This window comes from Camelus bactrianus, chromosome 25 (genome assembly GCF_048773025.1).
Source record: "Camelus bactrianus isolate YW-2024 breed Bactrian camel chromosome 25, ASM4877302v1, whole genome shotgun sequence".
Classification (NCBI taxonomy): Eukaryota; Metazoa; Chordata; class Mammalia; order Artiodactyla; family Camelidae; genus Camelus; species Camelus bactrianus.
This window is the reverse complement of record NC_133563.1, coordinates 22,468,269-22,491,639: the sequence shown is the minus strand read 5'-3', so window position 1 is coordinate 22,491,639 and position 23,371 is coordinate 22,468,269. Positions and strand designations below refer to the sequence as shown.

Here is a 23,371-nt window from a genome sequence, read left to right as displayed (position 1 = left end):
TACCTAATGATACAGCTTGAAACAGCTCCTGTGGGCAGGTGTCTTAAGATGTGGTTCAGCAAGCATATTCCTCCTCCTAAAATTGGTCTTGGGGAAGGAGTTCCACCTACGGCCACGGGAAGAGATCAGAGCATCCTTTCCATATCACGTGCATGAGACTAGACAAAGTTATTAAAAATAACATTTCAGGGCTCTGAAAACTGATCAAAGCAGACAATAAGTTTAGAAGCATTTATTTTTGAAAAGATTTCAATGCTTTGTGTAAGAATAGTGAAAGTATGAGTCCTTCATGCGTGGAGCCAACTGCATTCCTCCCCCATCTCAGGTAGTGAGAATAGCAGTTTTATCAGCACAAAGACAGCCAAAAAATCCAGCATCTTTGCTGCCACACAGACTCAATATGGAGTAGAGTGTGTGAAAACACATTTATAGATTAATGTAACCAACTAGTGAGTACAGAAATAAATCCTCACATTGATCGTTGGCAAAAGTACTAAGGCAATTCAGTGGGGAAAACGATAGTCTTCTTAACAAATGATGCCATATGGAAAATTGGATTGCCACATGAAAAGAAATGAACGTAGAATGTAGAACCACAACTTACACTGTACTCAAAAATTAACTCAAAATGGATCAACAACTGAAATATGAGACAAAACTATAAAACTTACAGAAGAAAACATAAAAGAAGACCTTTGTGACATTGGGCTAGGCAAAAAATTTCTTAGATATTACACCAAAGCCATGGTCCGTAAAAAATGATAAATTATAGTACTTCCAAATTTAAAACATTTGTGCTTAAGCACACACACATCATTAAGAATAAACAGATAAGTCATAGATTGGAGGAAAATATTTGCAAATCATATATTCAATAAAGAACTTGTAACCAACTGAATAATAATAGTACAAGTATCTAAATAAAAAACATGAGATAAGTACTTGAATAGACATTTCTACAAAGAAGACAAATAGCTAATATACGTATGAAAAGATGCCCAATGTTGTTACTCCTTAAATTCCAATGAGCTATCATTACACACAGATTAGACTAGCCACAATAAAATAAAAAAGTGATAGTATTAAGTGTTGGCTTGGATGTAATATACTATTATCCTCATTCATTACAGGGACGGAAGTAAAATGGTACCGTCACTTTGGAAAACAGACTGGCAGTTTCTTTAAAAGTTAAATATAAACTTAAAATATAAGCCAGCAGCTCAACTCTTTGATAGCGACCCAAGAGAAGTGAAAACACACGTCCACACAAGTACATGTACACGAATGTTCATAGCAGTATTACTCATAAGAGTCAAAAGTTGGAAACAATACACATGTCCATCAAGCAGTGAATGGATTTTGGCCATCAAGTAGTGTATCCACACAACGGATCAATGATATAAGAAAAAGACCACTGATACATGCAGCACCATGGATGATGGCTCCTCTCCAAATTATGCTAAGTAGAGGAAACCTGAACAAAATGACTACATATTATATTATTCCTTTTACATGAAATTGCTGGAAGAGGCAAGAGTCTTAAGATAGAAAGCAGGTGAAGGGTTGCCTGAGGCTGGGGGTGGAAGCAGGAATTGAGTTCACGTGGGCACAATGGAACTTTTGGAAGCAACAGCTGTGTTATGAAAGTGTATGACAGTGATGGTTGCGCAACTATATAACTATACTAAAAATTCCAACACCTCACTTTGAAGTGGTTAATTTATACCTCCATAAAACTGTATAACAACAAAAAAAACTAACATTAAAATTACATTCCAAACTTTTGGAATGTTACAATTCTTCAGAACTGTTTGTAAGCCTGGAAATCATCAATTAGACCCAATTTGGTTTTGCCTCCACTTTGGGAATCGGTTCTTGCAGATTCAGCAAGTCATCAATCTTGTTTCCAGTTTGGTATGTACTGATTCAGTGTCCCTAAAGAGTGTCTTTATGTGAGGCTTTTTCAATCAAAGCAATCAATAAAAAAGTAACCAGAGAAAAGAAAAAAAGGTATATATATATATATATATATATATAAATTACTAAATTGTATTATTTAAATATATCTAAGTATAAACTTAATTACAAAAATTAATTACACTGTAGAGCACAAGTATCCCCAAACATTTACTTACTAAGGGATCAATACCCTCTTCTGGTCCTAATGGATCTTGAGGCAAGTTCTTGATTTTCGTTATTTTTGTTCTGTGATTAATTATACCTAGCAATTTCCTGAATAATATTGGGTGAATTAGAATGGATAATTATTTGGGCACATAATGATGTTAGTTTGAGTTTGAATGATAGATATGTGTGATGAAAATGTATTCATTCATCTACTCATTCAGCAAGTATGTATTATTTATCAGGTACTGTAGTATAATATCTGGGGTTCCAGTAGTCCATAAGACACAGTCTCTTTCTTAAGGAATTTATTGTCTTTTTGAGGAGACAGAGAACTTTGAAAACAGTTGCCATTGCTCTTTTTATCTTTTCCCCATTCTGATAGGGATAAATACCAGGCATCCCATTGTCACGGAGACCTAGATGACAGGTAGGTGACCTAGGCTTGGTGGATCAGCAAAGGTTTCTTTTAGGGGATGTTTCATAAGCAGATTTTGGAAGATGTATTGGAATTAGCCAAGTAAAGTTGAGATGGAATGAAAGGAACACATTCCACACAGACAGAGGAGCATATGCAAAGTCTTGGTAGAGAGAGAATGATGTGTGTGGGGAACTGAAAACAGTTCACTGAGGCTAGAGTTTGGAACTTGATGGGGTAGATGAGGCTGGAGCTAAAGGTAAGAATTAGATCTTGAAAGGAATCATAGGTGCTACTTAGGAGTTTGGAAAACATACCAAGGGCAGTAGGAGTGGATGAAGAATTTTAAGAAAGGGGATGTTGCTGTTGGACCTGAAAATCAGAATATGAGAGGTTTGTTAGAGACAGGCCTTCATTAGCTTCACATAATAGAAACTCAGCAACAGTCACTTGCTTAATGAAATAAGAAGTGTGTTTTTGTTTGTTTATTTGTTTGCTTTTTTCAAATAATAAAGAATCTGAAGGCAGAGAATCCTACCATAGTAGTACCATACATCACCAGGGACCAAGACTTCTACTTTCTTGGCTTCATCATATTTTACATGTGGCTTCTCTCCTTATAGTCACAAAAGGGCTGCTATAATTCCAAACATTGCATCTACATTCTAGGCAGGATGAAGGGAAAGATTTTAGACCAACCTGAGGAAACAAAGACAGCTACTTAGTCATCTTTTCAAAGAACCATCTTGGAAAACTTCTGGGATCAATTCCAGTTACATCTCATTGGCCAGGATTATGTCCTATGCTAGCAGCAAGGGAAGCTAAGAGATCAAATAGTTTAATTAGGTAAATCACAGCTCTGGAAGCAAGAATGGATATCGAGTGAAGTAAATGGATTAAAAAAAAAAAAAAAGAAAGTGGAAGTAATTGCTTGGAAATGGAGGGTAAAGGAGAGGAAGGGGTCAGGGCAATCTGCAGGCCCCTGGCTTGAACAACTAGATGTGATGCCATTTACTGAGACACAAAATACAAATTTCAGAGAAAAGATGACAGATCAAGTGTTGGATATGTTGAATTCAACATCCTTCTGGAATATTCAAGGGGAGGTATCTGATGGCCCAAAAGAAATCAAAACCAGAGGTACAGATTAGAAAGTCATCAACATATAGACTGTAATTAAAACCATCAGAGAGATGAGATCTTGAAAAAATAGAAAGTAGGACGAAAAGACATTTGGGATTTGTAGATACTAACTACTATATATAAAATAAACAACAAAGTCCTACTGCATAGCATGGGGAATTATATTGAATACCTTATAATGGCGTATAATGAAAAAGAATATGAAAAGGAATATATATATAATATATATATATTATATATATATGTATATGTATATGTATAACTGAATCACTATGCTGTACACCAGAAATTAACACAACATTGTAAATTGACTATACTTCAATTTGAAAAAAAGATAGTCAATGTATCATAAAGGAAGAATCAATACAGTTTGATAACTTGTCAGATCTATATAGAGGGAGAAAGTTCAGATTTTATAACGGGGATATTCTTTGATGCTTTTGATGGCACGAGAGGGAAATTAATACTTCATGGCATTTTTTTCCCTTTTTGACAAAGCATTTTTATTCTTTGCAGCCAGCTCAAATACATGATCTCTTTCAAATTGCATAAAACAACTTAAATAGGACAAAATAGATGATCAAATTAAATATGTTTAATAGAAACTATGTTAAACAATAGTCATGACTCAGCATTTAAGAGGCTTGGACCCAACTTTTAATTCCATCACAGATTTTGCCTCTAGGAAGATTATTTACTTGTGCTACATCTTTGTTCTCCACTTTTGCAAATGAGGAGACCAAGATCCAGTCTCTGCTTATGGAGATGAGTCAAACAAAGGTTCGTGGGACCTGAGTTCCCTGGAGACAGGCACTAACTAGGTACCATCTGAGTTACTAGAGGGCATCCTTGCCTCTCTCCTCGCTGCACACAGAGGTCAGGGATGAGTGTCCTTCACGGTAATTGTTACTGACTGCTCTTCCTTTACCCCTTGCTTCCGAGAAGCCTCAGCTGTAGGGTCTCCACACAGATTGAAGAGTGTGTGGTTGACCGGCTGTATTTGCTTGACATTCAACATAGAGAAGTTAAGAGAGACCATCAGGCATTTGCTGAACTGATGAAACACAGAATATAACCCATTCCTGGGAAAATATTTCCTGCATTATAGAGATAAATATTTACTTCAGCTCTGCTGGGAAGCATGTGCCTAATAAATGATATGTTCCTTTTTTAATGGTCTGTTTATACTTCAGAGACTTCACATCGTGAATTTTGGTCACTTATGTCATATATAGTTTTCAAAACGTATTTTCATGAAATACTTTTGGGAAGATCTAAACTTAATAGTTAAGCAAATATCTTCCTTTTTCCAAGTTCCCATAAATGACTCCAAAACTTCTACTTCATAACAGGCATAGATACTGAAGCCTTTTACTCCTATAATTACTTTTTCTCCCAATGAATCCAAGAGCTTACAAGGACATGTCACTATGTATACAACACGGGGGAACAATTTTGCTTAAAAATGAGCATTTTGGTGCTAAAAATATTTTTTAAACACGTTAATTTCAGAGGCAAGAATACATCATAGAAAATGGAAGTCAAGATTTAGGGACTCCCAGAAATTAGGCTGTGTGTGTTTCTGGGCACCGTGAGGATATGGACATAGATTAATGTTTTAGAATATGGGGGCCATACCATTGAGCTCAACTCAATTTTGGTTTTGTGTTCTATTCTTCAAACCCAGGTCCATGGTGTCTCTGTTCAGTGGCTGCTTGTCTGTCACATGTCTCCTCTATGAATATTTTAAGTACACATATTTTAAAATATGAACATTGTTACACGACCTGTTTGAAACCTGTTGATATGAAATAATTTCCCTGATGAATAATCACATTCACAGGTTGCGTCCTCAAAATAAATTATTTCAGGTTGATCAACGGAATTAAGATGGAAAGAAACAATAGATCCCATTTTGTAAGTTCAACTGCGTGCAATCCATCACACGAGAAAGTTTTACTTCGCGTTATATTGCCTGCAGTCCTGAGAGGGAGATAACATGCGCACTTTACAAGTGGGGAGCTAACTCTAGAAAGGTTTAATAACTCACCTAAGGTTTCTGGGGAAAGTCATGGAGTCAGGGTTCAAATCCTGACGGTTGACCGCAGAACACCTGCTAAGAACAACTGCACACAGCCTGAAATACCACTCTTCATACTGCGGGTAGTAGGGAATACCTAAACCAGAAGTCAGCCACCCAAAGGTCCTCGAGTTTTTCTGCTTTGTGGGGTCACAAGGCTCTTTAATACCTAAATAAAATTGTCTTGAGCCTCCATCCTGTGAACGTTACCAGCCCCTTGCCCTCACTCAAATGGCTGAGAATTCCCCAGAACTTTTATTCTGTCTCTGATCACTCCAGTTACTTGTTACTGCTCATCTCTTTAAGCATCTTGCTTCTGTCTCCTCCCACTCATCGTGGCTCTCCATCCTGTTTCACCCACACGTAGAACATTGTTCTTTTCCTTGATTTCCCCAAAGCATCACCAATGCAAGGCATTTCTATGCATTACCTCTCTACCCAAGTGCTGAGGATAACAGAGGGTGATTATTCCAAGAGCACATTAAACAACTTAAAACTGTGTATGAGGCATTCCTCTTCTTCAGAATTCTCTAGCCAGTAACAGCAGGAAATTCCCCTTTGCCGTCTTCTCTCGGGTCTTTTCCTTGTCAATTTTCTCTAGAACTTTACCTCTGATCCTCTCTACTTGATCCCATGTACGCCCACTTTCCCTCCTTCTTGGGTTTCCAAAATAACTCCAAAATAGTTTCTTGTTGCATTTTGCAGATATTTTTGTTTTCTCCCTGTGTGCCTTCCACTAAATTTGCCCAATAACTTCTAAAATAAAACTTTTTTCCTTAAGATACGTATCGCTGCCAGCAACATCTCTTTCAATTAAATTAAAATATGAAAGTACTTTTTTTTCCCCCTCTCCTCTGAAAATGGAATGGGCACAGAAACCACATCACCCACTCACCTTGGGAGGGAGCATGGGCTTGCTTTGCTATTTGTAATTTTTTTCCACAGATAATCTATTAATCTGAGGATCTCATTAACTCTAGGAGGAAATAGAGATTCAGAGGCTCTAAGGGACATAATAAATTTGTCTAACTAATAAGTGCCACAAGCAGAACTTGAGTTCAGATCTTAGAAATTAAAGTCAGTAATGACAGCTGTGGAGATTCAGAAATTAGATGAGACTAATGCCTCAGATAACGGAAGAAGTTGTTTTTATCTTAAAATACCTGGCAGAGAAGACTTGTAAATAGCTCTCAGAGTGATGCCTAAGTTTCATTAACATGATCTTTTTGAATAATCAAAACCAGTATATGCAGAGACTTGGTGTTGCTACTATTCTCCATAATTTGTCTAGCATCTGACCCCCTATAAAAAAAAAATGCATGTATTTTGCAAGCTCTAGCTAAAACTGTGGAATGTTGCCAGGACCACACTAGCTAAAACCAAGCCAAATGAACTTTGTCTAAGCATGAGAAACCTCAGTAGTTTTGATAATCTTGTAGGTGGGAATAATTATACCAATGTTTCCATCCTGGTGTATTTCCTATCAGTTCTCCAAGGGCTGATGAAGGTACCCCAGGAGGTCTTTATTCGGGGGAGTGCCGAGTACTTCAGCCATCTCTTTTGATGCTTAGTGCACTGTGATAACACGGTTATCCCATCTGTGATCTCAGCTGTTGTCTTTCCCATTTTACACGTGAGAAAACTGAGGCATAGAGTGTATAAGTGACTTGCCTGATATCACACAGTAGTTGAGGTTCAGAGATGGAATTCAAGGTCCAAAACCTGTCCTTAGGCTGAGCTTGAGCACCTCCATGCTCTGTGACTGGATTCAGAATTTTTACCGTTATAGTTTGACAGATTGCTTCGACATATTAAGTAAACGATATGCACGCTATGCATTTGAAAAACTGACAACTTAAATAATGTAATCACCCTCCAAAAAGAGGGTGATGTCACAGATTTTATTATTTTTATTTTTCCCCCCGCGGGCTGGGATAAATGTCACTATCTTTTATCTCCTATACATTCATTTATTTAGTCATGCATTGATGCACATTCAAATGAACATTTATTTCATTCCATCTGTGTGCCAGGCACTCATTCATGCTCAAGTTCCAGACTTCCTGAGTAGGATATTTTTGTTGCTGTTTTAAAATACTGATAACATTTTCATTAGGTTCATGATCTCTATCTTCTTCATAAAAACTTAATTTTATAAATATAGTAATTAAGGCTCAGGAAGGTCAAGCAACCTGCCTTCAGCCAGTTGGATGGGAAATGGAAGGAATCTGAATTCTAAACTTCCAATTTTCTACCTTGGTGCTTTTTTTTTTTTAACTGCATCACTGGAAGTTTCAGTAATCCAAGTACCACCTCACACAGTAATCTGGGAAGAGCAGTGAATGGGCACATTACTTATAATTAATGCTCTTATTTCTATTTCAATTTTCACAACTGATTAATTAAGCTTTTAGACTTTGTTACAGATTGTTAACATCCATAAGTAAATGAGAATGTTTTTTGAATTTCTCAGCTCTTACCCCCCCAACTTGCAAACAGATTTCAGGCAATATCTCTGAAAGACACATGTGTTTCACTGAAGCACTTAGCTTTGGGGAAAGGATGGAGGAAAGGATTTATTCATTTTTTAAAAGCAATTAGTTTTATTTTGCTCTATTTTTATCCTTAGCTCAAGTATTTACTGATGCTTTTGCCTTTCTTGTTGGTGGCGAGACTCAGAATATTTTAGACGTATGAAAAATGAATTTGCTTAACTGAATAAGGAGCACTGTAAGAGTGATGGGCAGATCACAGCTACCTGAGCAACACAGGCAGCAAGAACATGACTTTGGTCCTCTTGTTCCCATTCTTTCAACAGGTCAGTAAACCCAGGACAGAACCACCAGACATGCTTCCGTGGTGGCAGAGAATTCCTTCGTATCAGTGACTTGAATATGGACTGATTTATCGGCCTTTTTATCTTCCAAAAATATATCTTTCATATGAGTCTTAGATCAGTCATTTCATTTAATTTTGCATTGTCTTAAAAGTTAGCAGCTTTCTTTAAGTAAAATAAATTACCAAGCCAAAAAAGATGAAATTTTTTTTTCCTAAGGAAAAATAGTCATCCAGACATTTCATCACACAATAAATGTATATATACTGTTTCTTGCAGCCCCGAGCTAATAATTTATAAGCTTCTCTTAGACAGAAAAATCTCTTTATTGGCCAACCTCTGAAGAAATCATATCACTTTAAGGCTTCCATAAAGTGAATTCAAGAGGTAACTGTGGGTTTATAATTAAACTAAAACTTTAGAGGCCAAACAAACTTAATTTTTTTCTTGACATTCAGGAATATATTAAAAAGAAAATCAATTATTCTCTGCTTACTGTAGAAATTCTTAGAAATTGTAAGTGGCAAGAGATTTGAAATCTACTGCTTTCCTTTTAGTAATCTCATCAAAAATAAAATAACTAAGACTCGTGACATGCTAGGGAAAACTCACTTTTACAAGTGTTTTACGTATATGAAGTAGATTCTAACAGGAAGCCGAGTAGGCAGGCACTATTATCATCAGGCAACAGGTAGAAGTGGCTTGCCCAAGGTTTCATGGTTAGTAATCAACATCTGAACCATAAAAACAGGCAATCAGCTTCAGAGTCTCAACGTTAGCCTTGAAAGTCAGTCTGCTTCTCCTTGCAAAACCTAATTCCACCACCCCAACAGTGTATTCCCAAAAAAATGAGGGAAATGGAATTTTTCGATAATTGAATTTTCCAATCATTGATGGAGACAGACAGACACGCTAGAAATGACAGCATGGTTCTTTTCCAGGTGCAATAAATGCTGATCTGACTTTTTGTTTCTTCTTCAGAGCCAATTATACAGCTGCTACTACAATTGGTGTTAAAAGAAAATTCCTTTGATTCATCAGGAATTTATGAGTACTGACTCTGTGTTATGTTCTTGCCTGAACATGGGAGACAGTACAATGAGTAAGACTTGGTCTTTAAACTTGAGAATTCCTCTTTGTTAGAAAACCAATTTTAAAAAAAGGAACCAAACTTTAAAAATTCTATGATGCTCTTCTTGTGCCTCGGTAGAGAAGGATGTTAAAAAATCATCTCTATTTTTGATGATTGAGCATCAAGGCTTAGGAGTTACCATGTAGAATGATGACTCATTCTATAATTGATGGGTTTATGGATAGTGATGGATTCAATTTGTTCAAACTCTAGAATATACCTAGATTTTCACCATATTATTCTAACATCTATGAGATAAGCTTGTTTTCCTGGCATTTCTTTTCTTTTTAAATAAAAGAAGGCAATTCAGACTTTCCATTTCTTTGCATTATTGCTGAGAGCTGTGTTTTTATTAATTGGATTTTTACTGTAATTAGCATGACACCTTTGACAGTGGACTCTCAAAGCCATTTGTTTTATCCTATTAATTTTTGTTTTTCTTTATACTAGGCAATCACATTCCTATAGAAAAATGTAAAAAACTGGAGAGCTTCAGTACAGAAATAAAACAATACCTCTTGGGGGTTTATGCTTAAAAGAGTAAACATATCCTGTTTTGCACATTTTTTCAGAGAAGAAAATTTTCACCATTCCAGCTGATGGGGAGAGTATTGGAAAACCTACATCTACATATTACATATATGTTAGTTCTCTAAGGAGACAAAAGTGGATATTCTAGTAGTAAGAGCCTGCAAGTGAAAGTCCAAATTGCATTTTGATCTTTAGTCTCCTTACCTTTCTGCTTCCTGATCCCTATAATTCAATTGGAGCGTCCTTGATGGTGCACCAAATAAAAGAAAGCCTCTCCTGACTTGATCCAGAAGGCTAAAGGCTGGATTTGACACAGCATATGTTGTAACATACTATTGGTTACTGAGTACACACAGAGGCTTGAGACAGCTGGCCATGGCCACGCTTCTGGCTTGGAGTCGCGCCCTGAACTTCCACAGTTGAAATGAGTCCATGCTTTTCTGGCTGCCTGATCCACTCCCCATGTGGCAAGAGAGCCAAAGTGGTAAACCAGTTTCACCAGGGCTCAGATGTACCCAAAATATTTACCTTCGACACTGATCCACATACTCTTTTATTTGCAAGTGGCTGGACTTTTGTGATAATGATGTACCACCTTTTTTGAGATAGTACCTTTTAACATCTGTTAGTATACACTCCCCTGCCCCCAAAAAATATATTTTAGAATAGAGTCCAAGGTAGGAGAACTTGATTACTTAGGAGACCGAAATCAGCATTTAGAGGTTTCCCAAGGGAATGCTCTTCCCAAGGCCTCATCACATTTTTAACTGAATTCTTGATGTACAAGTTCTTGCTGGTTACTTCACACAGAAGCTAAAGGTGAGGTAGAAAATTCTATAGTTCAATGTGTGTTGAAGCCACTGACTAGCCCATAAGACCACAGGAAGAAAACCAGGAACAAATTTAAATAAAAAGAAACTGATTCCTAAATAAGCAAGAACATGCTGAAATCCATTTTTCATTTGTGTGGTTTGTAAGGTAAACAAAGCAAACACCACATAAAAACCATGAAAGTCTAATTTAAACATTACAATTGTTTGAAAATCAAGACATCTTTTTTTTTTTTTTTTCACAGTGGGAAGAATTCTGACATCTCCAGCTTCAGCTCAGAGATTGAATGTGTTGGGTGAATTGTTTTAACTTTCTGTTGTTTCTTTAAGAGGTGCCATTAAAAGGATGGGATGGCCACTACAAAATGTGGGTAAAGCAACCGTTGAAATAAGATGCTGCCCATATTTATCTGAATGATAAATTCATGTCAAGAATTCCAATTTACGATACATCTGTGGACCTAACGATGCTCACCATTAACCATCCTCTTTCTGAGAGAGCCCATTATAATCTGTACAGAGCCACCAATGAAGCCAAAGCAGGATAAAATAGAAGGAGGTTGCTAGGATGAAGGCTGCGGATTCTAAACAGAGATGAGTGACACATGTTGGTAGGATAAATCTACAAATAGCCTGGGGCCAGACATCAGACATTATTTGAAATGACAAACTTCACATTAACTAAAAGAAAAAAAAAAGATCATAGATGGAGACAGACAGTGGTACTAAAAGTTATACAACTGCATGATTCATTTCCAGAAGAAATCAATGTTGAGATGACTTTTTTTTCCTCCTTCAGAACCAATAATGAGCCTCCTATAATTAGGTAAACTTTCTCTGTCCTATCAAAACAAACCGTTAAGCCACAGAGAGGCCACTGACACATCTACCCCTCAACCAAAGCTATAGCAGTTTAATCTAAGTACAATGCAAAGATGCATGAGTCAATCTACCGTAAATTTTCAGCAAATAGTATGTGTCATTGGAAATAACTTCTGCTTTTCCGAAGACCGTAGATTTATTCTGTAGGAGTTTTAGAAACAAGCAACAATAATTTTAGCAAAAGCAATTCCCTGCGTTCACTAAACCATAACTGTCTGAAACTAGTTATTTCTAGAATTACACAGAACCAAAATAGCAAACATGTAAACAGAGAGCTATGGGTTAGAATTCATCAAATGAAGGGGGGGAAAAGTTTTGAATTTTAAGGTATAAAATATCACAGCCGTTAACTATTTATAGTTGCCCAATTTTAATGCACAATTCAAGCTCTAATTAAAAATATTCTCCATAAATAGAAAACCAATTTGCTGTGTGTGCAGACTGAATAATACAATCAACTTTCCCCAGCTATCAGTTTTCTCTTTCATACTGTCGGTCAAAAAGTAATTGACCTTTAGACTTCTCATTAAAACTCAGCAATGGAGCCTGGAAAAAATGAAGCTGGGTCTATTCATGCCATCAGATAAGGTTACAGCATATCTAATCCTACCGTTCCAGCTTTCCCCATTGTCATCATGAGTTGCCGGGCTGTGGTCTGAACCGATTGGGGAAAAAAGTGGAGCTGCGTCGATTGGCCATGGCACATTTTGTCCATTCCACACGTACAGACAGAGCCTTAGTTTGCCACTGAGCAAATACAATAAAAACATGGGACAATGCAAGTGCCATCTGTCCAGTCAGGGCCCTGGGATGGAGAGATGGACTCTCATTGTTCCAACCTTATGCTGTTGGGCTGTATTAACGCCTAAGGCAAATTCCAGGGGGGAGAACTTTGTGGTGCTCATTTCTCCCACCTTCTGAAAATTCTGAGAAAATGCCTGTAGCATCAAGAACTTTGGACAAACTGGTGAAGGTGGAGGAGAGGGTAGGGGGTGGAGGGGAAATACATTTTCCTGGGAAGGGATAAAATTATGGAAATTAATTAACAAGTCCATGCCAGTCTAAAATTGGAGCTGGAAAGAAACAGAGATAGTCTCATTCAATCCTTTTATTTTAGAGATAAGAGAAATGATAAGACCCAGAGACTGAGAGCAACAAGCCTCAAGTCATACTTTGCTGAGACACGAATCTGGGTTTCAGCTCCCAGCTGTGTTTTTAGGTCACAGCACAGCCTTGCTACTCTTTCATGCACTTTCATTTTTGTTTGTTAAAAGCAAACAAAAATAAAAACAGAACCAAATTTCTCATTGAAGACATCTTGCAGAGCCATGTGTACGTGCTTGGGTCTTTGGCAACAGCTAGCTCTACCACGGCCACTGTGTGTGATCTTGCTCTCTTTCAAGCGTATACTGCCCCCCACCCCCTTTTTATTAACCCCAAGCTCTTGTGACAGCTTTTGTATATTTCCTTATGGGAGGCCAAGGTTTAGAATACTTTCAGATTCTCTGCATGTAAAATGGGCCTCTTTACATTCAGCAAGAAACTTGTGTTTTCATTCAGGTGACCATATAAATTATCTTCCAAACCACACATTTGTGAGAGCAAACGGGGTGCTATTGGTTATTACAGCAGGACAACAGGTGCAAACGGAACTACTCTTGGCAAACTAGGACATGTGATCTGCCAAGCTTTAGCATTTCCAGTATCCATAATAGTAAAAATTCCCCTGTACAGGTATTTGTTCTGTCTATTTTGTAGATTTTTTAAAAGGTTTTTGTGTTTATTTTATTTTATTTCATATTTTATTTTATTTTACTTTATTTATTTTGAAAGGCAGCATTATATAGTGAAAAGGTAAAGAGAAATAGAAAGAAGAAGATCTGGTGGTCCAAGTCCTACTTCTAACTGTGAGACCTTCAGCAAATCATCATTCTCTCTTAGAGTCAGTGCATCTATTAAAAGACAGAGTTGGATTAAGTCACTGTTAACTTTTCTTCTAGTCCTAATGGTCTAGGATTTCTATGCCCTCCAAATCTCCATTTAACATGTGTGTATACACATATATATACAGACACACATACATGCGCATATATAAAAATAGAGGTCAATTATGAAAAGAATACGAAGTTTCAATAAATATTAAATAAGAAAACAACCAGAATTTGAGTCTGGAATATACTGTTGGTAATGTTATCTTTGAAAAGAAAGCAAAATTGTTTATCTATATTGAAAGTCACACCCAGACACATAATTCAGTGACAGACAGGAAATGTTTTTTCATGTGTGTTTTTGGCACAACTCTACAGCTCAGGATCCTGGTGTGTTTTTTTCTGTTATAACAGAGTCTTTTATGTGGCAAAGTCACATTAGACGCTGTCTGGTTGCTCTTGGTTACGAAGACTTTTCCTATTTGACTCACCTTCAATTTTTAGGCAAATTCTCTGGCTTCCTGCTATTGTTTCTGAGTGTCTGCAAGTCCTTGCAATTTTTTATGTGTCTTCTGAAAGGAAAGGCTGGCTGATAAAAGAGTGTTACATGGCCCATGTAACTTTAGAGATGTGAATTATTAAAAACATAAAAATAGTGGATAAAAAACAGAAATGGCATTTATCATAAATTCTAGATCCTTATCTAGTTTAATAAATTCCCCCTTTTAAATTATAAGTGATAAGCCTTATCTACCTTCTGCACATGCCAAAGGCACAGTTTGGGGCTGTGTTTTGTTTTTCCATATTGCTTGTGTGAATTCTAACATTTCAAAACTTCCTCAAGTCATCTTGCTGAGCCAGGGAGACGGATACAAATATGGGTGGTTTCTCTCTTCTGTTGTAACTCTTTGTTGTAAATTTTAGGTGCAAGATTGCTTCTTTATTTGATTACTGTGATATGTTCCTGCCCAAGCTGCAGTATAAGGAATAGTTAAAAAAAAAAAAAGAGCTTATTGTACTGTGAACTTGATAATGTGCTAAGCATTTTCTACATAACAATTGCAACCATTCCTTGAAATAATCATTACACATATGAATAAAATGAGGTTCAGAAAGATCAATTATTCAATCAAGTGTGCACAGGCGGTAAATGGCAAAGCCAGGATTCAAACCCAAGTATGCCTGAAGTCCAAACCCTGTGTCCTTAACAACTGTCGTGTTATCTCGGGGTATATCATGGGGTAACAACTTTCTTCTTTACATTTGCACGAAGTCTTATGTTTTGAACTCTTACTGGCACATCCATTTAACATATTTGATCCTCATCGTGTTCTGCGATGTTAGATGAAAGACTGATGCTCAGAGAGGATGACCCAGGGTCATAAAGACAGCAAGTCATGGTGCCAGCAATTGAACACGTGTCTTTGAGCTGCTGCCCTAGTGCAAATTCCATAAAACCAAAGTTATTTCCTGGAAAATTTTCTTAAAAAGTTAAACAGTAAACCATAATGGAAAAGATATGAAAAAGAATATGTATACATGCATAACTGAATCACTTTGCTGTACACCAGAAACTAACACAAAATTGTAAATCAACTATACTTCAATAAAAATAAATAATTCGGCTTTTAAGTTAAAAAAGTGGCATAAAACCTTAAAGAAACAAAAATTCAAAAGCATAATGAATCAATCATAAAAAAGGAACAATTGCCGTATTAATCACAAATGCTGGAGGTAACACTGAACAAAACTTGATTTCCCCCTCTTGCCTGTTTCACATCCCAACCAATGTCTGGCCAGTCTGAATTTCTGACAACACCAATAATGATGGTAGTCAATATAACCCAAACCTCTATGATTCCCTGTCTTGTCAAGGATCATCTTATACTGACTAGTCTGCTTCTCCTACCAAATTCTGATGTGATGTACACACAATATTTCTTATAGGCCTTCCCACAGAGTGGGTGCTCACACAAAGTTTGCTGAATAAAAGCAGAGGGTGTTTTGGCTAACACATGTAATAATAACATTTACTGAGTCTTTAATCGTTGATATATGCCAACCACTCTTGTAAGCACTTTAGGAATATCAAAACATTTAATCCTAACAACTGTCTTATTTCACTTCAGTCTCACAGGTGCAGAAAATGCAGTACAAAGAGTTCAAGTCATTTGCTGGAGTCATATTATAGTAGAGGCAAGGTAAGAATTTGAACTCAATGCAGTTTAGAAAAACCAAGATTTCAAACTCATCAGCACTTAGCAATTCTGTTAGGTGGTATTCTTTTAGTCTTGTATCTGTTTCATAAAAATATTGAATATGTATTCCAATAGTGTTTTGTTACTGAATTGATGTACCGGATGAAATACCATTAGAAAAAAGACCTTCTAAAAGAATTAAATGGTACTCCATCTTTTTGAGACCAGATCAGAAAAAAAGAAATGCTGCTTCGGCATATACTCTGCTGAGTATCTGACAAGAGCCCATAACAGGTTGTGGAAGATGATAGCGTGGGGCCTGAAGCAAGGCAAGTAGGCCTGAGACCCAGCTCCATCCCTGTTTGGGGCCAAGGTCCTAGAAGTCTCCCCTAAGACAAGAATCTGTGTGCCCCTTTGGCATGGTGCCAAACTCAATGTGGAGTTTCATCTGGATTGTGTCCAGGCACACAAACTACAGTCCCATATATTTGGGGCTTAATCTGCATTAGTTACTCTCCATCTGCTCTTGTTTCCCCTCCCCCTAACCTGGGGACTGTCCTTTTTAAACTTGCCCTATGACTTTCAGATTTGAACTTGCCAAATCGGTGAGCAGCACCAGCTGGAGATCAGAAGGTGAGGAGAGAGAGAAATCGAGGTGTTCCCTTCACGCTCCCCCTGCGGGGCCATAGTTTGACAGTGACTCTTTCTTCTATCAATGGCCACAACTCCTGTTGAATGACCCTCCTGTGTCCAGGTAAAACTCTTACTCTTGTGGCATCCCGATCGCCCAGCTCCCCCTCCGTGTCCTCCCATTCTGTTGATAGTCCTCGGTGCTCCTCCATCTCTTACTGGTTCCTTTAATCCTGCCCATACCTCTCTCTTTGTAATGATCCTTTCATTGAATTTTCTTTGCTCAAAGCCCTGAATGTACATTTTCTTGCTAAGGACCAATAGATCCCATATCTGTATGGGTATTCCCAATATGGATTTCAACAAGGTGGAGAGCCACAGCATACCTATTTCACTACGAGCTTCCATGTGACTGTCCCTTCTCTCCCTACATGTCACTGGACCAGGAGGAATGGCCTTTTACTCTTCCCTTTGTGATAAATACATCCCTTCCATCATACCCTGAATTTCACTTCTCATGGCTTAGAATAAAGCCCAGTTTTCAGCCTCCCACCTTGATGTGCCAACGAAATACCAAGGAATTGAGAACATCTTTTTCTCTCTCTCAAGAATGTGTGATTCTAAGACTATAGCCATGCTAAGTCCCCCAAAACAAAAATAAAGTAATAGCTAATTTAAGAGCCAAGCCTAACTAAGGATGCCACTTTTGTGGTTGGTATCTGCTTTCTTCCTTCTGGTATTTTATGCCTCATGATTTGAAGTTGTTGGAGACAAATATAATTTACCAAGAAGAAAGGAGTAGAATCCATCTATTAATAATGTAATATTATCTGTACTGCATGTCAGAGTTAGAAGATTCCTTAGAGGTCCACCAACCCCACCTCTCATTTTACAGATATAGAGGTTAGTAAGACAGTAACATTCTTACGATAGGCAGAATGACGACCCTCAAGGATGCTCATGCCCTAATCTTTTAGAACCTGTGAATAAGTTACGTTATATGGCAAAGGGGAATGAGGGTGGCAGATGGAATTTAGGTTTAAATAACTAAGTTTAAATAAAGACATTATCCTGGATTATCTGGATAGACCAAATGTAATCACAAGGGTCAATAAAGGTAGAAGTGAGAGGAAGAAGAGAGAGGTGGGGAGATGGAAGCGTGAGAGAACTTGGCCCAATGTTGCTGGATGTAAAGATGCAGGAGAGGGCCACAAGCCAAAGCTTCTAGAAGCTGGAAAAACCAAAATCTCCCTCAGAGCCTCCAAGATGAAAAAGCTCCACCAACACCTTGACATTAGCCTGGTGAGACCCATTTTGGGGCTTCTGACCTCCAAAACTGTGAGATAATAAATTTATATCATCTTAAACTATTAAATTTATGACAATTTGTTACAGCAGCAAAAGGAAACTAATACCATTCTAACCCCAAAAATCCTTATGTCTCTGGCTTAGAGTTTTAATCAGTAATTACTTATTGAGCATTTTCCACAGATCATGCACTAGGCCAGACACTGGATATATAACAAGAAATAAGATAGACATGGGTCCTCCCCTCTTAGGTCTTACAGTCTAAAAGGAAGAGTCAGAAAGTTAAACCAGCATTAACACTGACACAGGAGAAGCACTGTTCAGTGGAAGGGCAGTGTGCTGTGGAATCCCTAGCAGGGCAAGTGAACAGGAGGAGTCGGGAAAGGCTTCTGAAGAAGCGACTTCAAGTTGAAAACTGCAGGGTGAGCAGAAGTGAGCTGACCGTGGGAATGTGAGTGGAATTGGGAGTTGGGGCATGATAGATCTAAACAGAAGGAAGAGCATGTTCCAGAATAAAACAGCAGGTCTTGGTGACCCGAAAGAAAGTTCTGCATGACTGGAGCAAAGGCTTAAGGGAGAGCATGGTGAGAGATGGGGCTGTCAATGTGAGCAGGGGCAAAGGGACAGCGTTACACATGCCATTTGTGACTCGGGAGTCTTTAGTTACAGAATTTGGGTGATACAATTTAATACTATTAGTAAAATGGTTCCTATAGTACATATTTAATCATTTATATTGTAATTTTATGTATAATACTAATTAAACGGTCAAACAAAATTACAAAGAACTCAAAGAAAGCGAATGTGGCTGGAGGTGAGGAAGAGAGAGAGACAGCAGCATTAGAGGGGCTGGTGAGACAGCAGTGCCACTCAAGGTAGGGTCCGATAAGGCTGGGGACAATCCAGGGGTGTTTATTAAGTTGTGTGGACAGGTTAGCTCAAGAACAAACTATTGATGATTGACCTAAAGATTCACAAAGAGAGATCACAAGATTCACAAATGAATGACAGTAAAGGTATATATAAGGTTACCATTTACAGACACCAACATCCAAGGAGCAAATACACTCCTAAAACAAGTCTCAATGCTGACTCATATGGAAAAGGGGGGAGTGAACGTACATAAACTCCTATGGTATTTTGTTCAGTTGTTTACTTGATTAAGTTTCTACATCTCTTGGAAAGGAAATTTTAATGCAAGAATGTTGACTCCCATTATGCCAGGCCCTCTCTCTAAAATTACAAGAAGCTCCTTAAATCAACCCCCTTTTAGGTCCACTGCCCCATCCTCTGACGTTAATCAGAGCACAGTTTTTGATATCCTTAATGGGAAGGAAGGTGATAGAAGAAGGGAAACGAATATTTTATCATATCAGTGAATTTGCTGTGTATGTAATCCTATTGCATTCTCTCGGCAACCTCAGAGAAGTTTGAGTAACATTCCAGGTTATCAAGCTAGAAATAGCAAAACTGTGATGTTGGTCTCAGATCAAAGCCCAACTTTATTCTATCTTACCATGCGGAGCAGCAGAAAACAGTGAGAAGCGACTTTCTTGCTGCCTCTTCAAAGTCTACGAATGTGTCCAGAAGAGCCTAGAAAAGGGAAAAAGAATGCTGAACTTCTGAATAAATTCAACTTCTATTTCTTGAGCCACTATTACCTATCAAGTTTCATGTCTGTAGATTTAATGATGAAAAAGACAGGGTCCAAACCCTCAGGCAGCTAGACTATTTTATAAGATAGCCATTCTAGAAAAAATGCAATTCAATGTGATCATTGCTTTTAGGGAATGGGTGTCAACCAGGTCCAGAGAAGACTTCCCAAGAATAATAATCTACACGCACACGAGCAACAGAAGAGAAGTTGTCACTAAGGAAGTTCATACTATGTGTAGATGCTTGAGAAGATCAATTTAGGGTTCAGAAAACCTTGGGGACTGGGGATCTAATGTACAGCATAGTAACTATGGTAACCATGGGACGTGATGAGTTAAGTGTTAATTAAATTGACTTTGGTAACCATGTACCAAATCATCACACTACACTCTTTTAAGTATATACAATTTTATTTGTCAATTTATCCTCAGTAAAGTTGAAGGGGAAAAAAAAGCACTTTGGAGATAGCAGGCATGTGAACCTCCCATCACCTCGAATTCCACTTATACATCTGTAAATATTGCCATTAACTATGGTCTCTGTATGAGTAGAATCCCTTACTCCTGGGACTCACCATGTACGTGAGCCCCCTGGAAGAACCAAGCTAAGTATGACTTCAGCTCTATGGCCTCTTATGAAAGCACTAGAGCCCAGCCATTCTCCAGAAGAAAATTTCCTGTCACCAGCACTGAATAATTCATTAATAATGAAGAAATTGGCTGAAATATCATTCTAAAATGTCAAGTTCAGAAATAAGAAACATTTGTGCTCGCTTCGGCAGCACATATACTAAAATTGGAACGATACAGAGAAGATTAGCATGGCCCCCGCACAAGGATGACACGCAAATTCGTGAAGCGTTCCATACTTTTAATGAATATATATATGTTCATGTATAATTGAAAAATTGTGCTCTACACTGGAATTTGACACAACATTGTAAAATGATTATAAATCAATAAAAAATGTTAAAAAAAAGAAATAAGAAACATTTTTATGGCATTTATTTATCCAACAACTAACTATTAAGCACTTCATCTGTGTAAGGCACTATTCTGGGTTCTGGGTTCTGCTGCAAGTGTGGTGAATAAGTTAGACACAGTCCCCCGCTTCAGACAACTCACGAAGTAAAATAATTAGACAGTGGACAAGATAATACGTTACCAAAAACGATACAGATTTCACTCCTAATATGTCTAAAGACTGTATGGGTCCTATCTGGTTTGGGATGGGCCATTCTCAAAATCAATAATGATATAAATCATCTTTGTGCTGAGGTGATTAGAGTTTTTTGTCCCTTCAGATTTACTCTTCACCCATTTCAACCCTCCTGTTTGTCTTGTGAAGTTGACCAACATGGACCCCATAGAACTGAATGAGTTTTGGCTTCTGCTTGGCTAAGCCAACTGGAGGCCCCCACGACCACACTGCAGGGGAGAGGACCCGCATGGGGCCTGGGCCCTCAATGCAAGGCTACCGCTTCTCTCAAAGTGAACTGATTTTAGTGACTCCCTTTGAGGTCCAATATCTGCTCTCCTCTCTGTCAGTTATGACTCAGGAGTGGTAGCAACTCAGCCACTCTTTATCATCTGAAAGTTATTGCGTGATTCCTTGGGTTTCCCCTCTACGTGCTTGCATCATTGTAAATAGTCCCTTTGTAAATGACTCATCCTTAAATTATCCCAATTTGAGCGTTTTCTGATCCTTGTTGGGACCTTGACTAATACCTTTGCTACACCCATTACTATCCTTTACTTATTCTGCTAACATTGATTGACACTACACCCTCAACCACGTGATGAGGAGGACACACAGACAGACGCTATATAATATCTGCCTAAAATAAGCACCCTTACATACTCTTAGTAGGAACTTGATAAAATGTCAAAATTTTGAATGCTCTTACCCTTTGACCCAGAAACACCGTGCAAAGAATTTACCGTGTTTATTGTAGCATTATTTGTAATAACAAAGTACAGAAATCACTGGGTAGATACATTATAGGAAACATCCAAACAACAGAATGATGTGCAGATGTTAAGAAGAACACAATAGCTCTGTATGTAATAATATTTGAAAAGTTTCCAAGATGCATTAAGTGAGAAATCGAAATACTCAATAGTATTTTATATACCTTTTTGGGCAAAATATACAACATGGTGAGTCTACTATATGAGCGGGTCTACATGTAAAATTTGTTTTTTTTTTCTGGACATACAGAAAAAGAAATTTTGAGAGGGATACAAAGAGAGGCTAGGGAAGAGAGATTGTTACTTCACATTCTTCTAGTTTTCAGTGTCTGTTTAATTTTTTAAAAAATGGGCTTGAATTAATTTTTTAAATAGGATAAAAATAGAAATAGAGATGTAATTTCAACCCCCTACTTTGCTTAGCCTAATAGAGGAGTTCCAAAATCGAAGTAATTCAGAGGAACTAGAATAACTCCCTTAAACAAATTTACAAGAAACATCAGTACATTAAACAATATCACTTGTGAAACCTGAAATGGGAGCATTTTACTTCACTTACTTCACATGAAAATCTATTGAAACCGACTTCAAAGGCTGAACCACATGTCCTTGACAGCCACCAGGGGCCTGTTAACATAACCTCTGCCTGTTTCCTCTCTTATTATTTTTGCAATACAATTATAACTGAAAGTCTCCAAACCTTGTAATTGTCAACTAACTTTTGGAAAATGTGAATGGTTGACCAAGGATTTAATGGGAAGGCCCCTCCTACCCTCTCTGAACTTTGTGGTGGTCTTCGGGTACAGAATGACCTAGCTCCAGCAGTTCTCAAAGACGAGCCAAAGAAGAAAATGATTGTCTTTTCGGAAAGGATTTCTCTGTGGACAGCAAAAGATCTCAGAGAAGGAATCTGTATAATATTATTTCCTTTTCCCAGAATTTATTGGCATCTGTCCAAGATTTTTCACTGAAAATTTACTTTCTCCTATATATAGATAGTTTTGATATCTGAGCCCAGCTGGGTCAGCCATTTTTGTGCAAAGTACATTAATATTCTGTCCATGCTTCAGGCACTCTTATTAATCCAGCACAGTTTCATATCTCTTCTTTCTGTTTCTGCTTCCCACAAATAATCACCACCAACCATAGACAGCAGATATTCCCGAAAGTACAAAATAATAGCTAATGCACATATGAAGCCATTCTGGGCTTAAATTTCCTTCTAGAAGAATTCAGATCATAAGCATTGTAAATTCTCATAAAACTTCCATGCACACAAGCATATTGCATTAGTTATTTTCCATTCTGTTTGTTTATTTTTAAGCAAACAGATGACACAGCATCTATTGTGATTATTACTCATGTGTCTGTGTGGATGGTCTTGCCCAGCAATGTTATGCTGTTAATATTACTTAGCATTACTTCTGTTAGCTCAAAACACTATTCTTTGCTATTTTTGAACAGTGTGATTAGTTACTGTCTATTGAACTTCAGGCAGTTGCTGGACTACGCACATTACATGTATTGTTGCATTTCAACTTCATGATAGCCTGTGAAATAAAGATTTCAATTTCTATTTTACAGATGAGAAGGGGAGGTTCAGGAACATTATCTGGGGTCACACAACTAATAAATGGTGGAGCCAGTGTTTGTCTTCAATGTACATGTCTTTCAAGTCCCAAGAGTAGGACGAACATCACAGAGC

The 23,371-nt window shown here is 37.6% G+C and overlaps 1 protein-coding gene and 1 non-coding gene across 15 annotated transcripts in view; one reads left to right on the top strand and one right to left on the bottom strand.

Annotated features, from left to right (window-relative positions):
* COLEC10 (collectin subfamily member 10) overlaps window positions 1–23,371 on the bottom strand; it is a 401,773-nt gene that overhangs the window by 48,087 nt on the left and 330,315 nt on the right. For 11 of the 14 annotated variants that reach the window (XM_045508463.2, XM_045508465.2, XM_010972584.3 and 8 more), the window contains one exon: window positions 19,557–19,633. In XM_045508463.2, the coding sequence (XP_045364419.1) occupies window positions 19,557–19,559 (3 nt within the window). In that variant the 5' untranslated portion in view covers window positions 19,560–19,633. Of the gene's footprint in view, window positions 1–3; window positions 159–10,468; window positions 10,567–19,556; window positions 19,634–23,371 lie in introns of those variants that run through there. The other 3 variants (XM_074352961.1, XM_074352962.1, XM_074352963.1) reach the window with 3 other exon arrangements.
* On the top strand, window positions 20,462–20,568 carry LOC123613576 (U6 spliceosomal RNA). Its single transcript, XR_006720945.1, has one exon. It is a non-coding gene; the product is annotated as a U6 spliceosomal RNA (small nuclear RNA).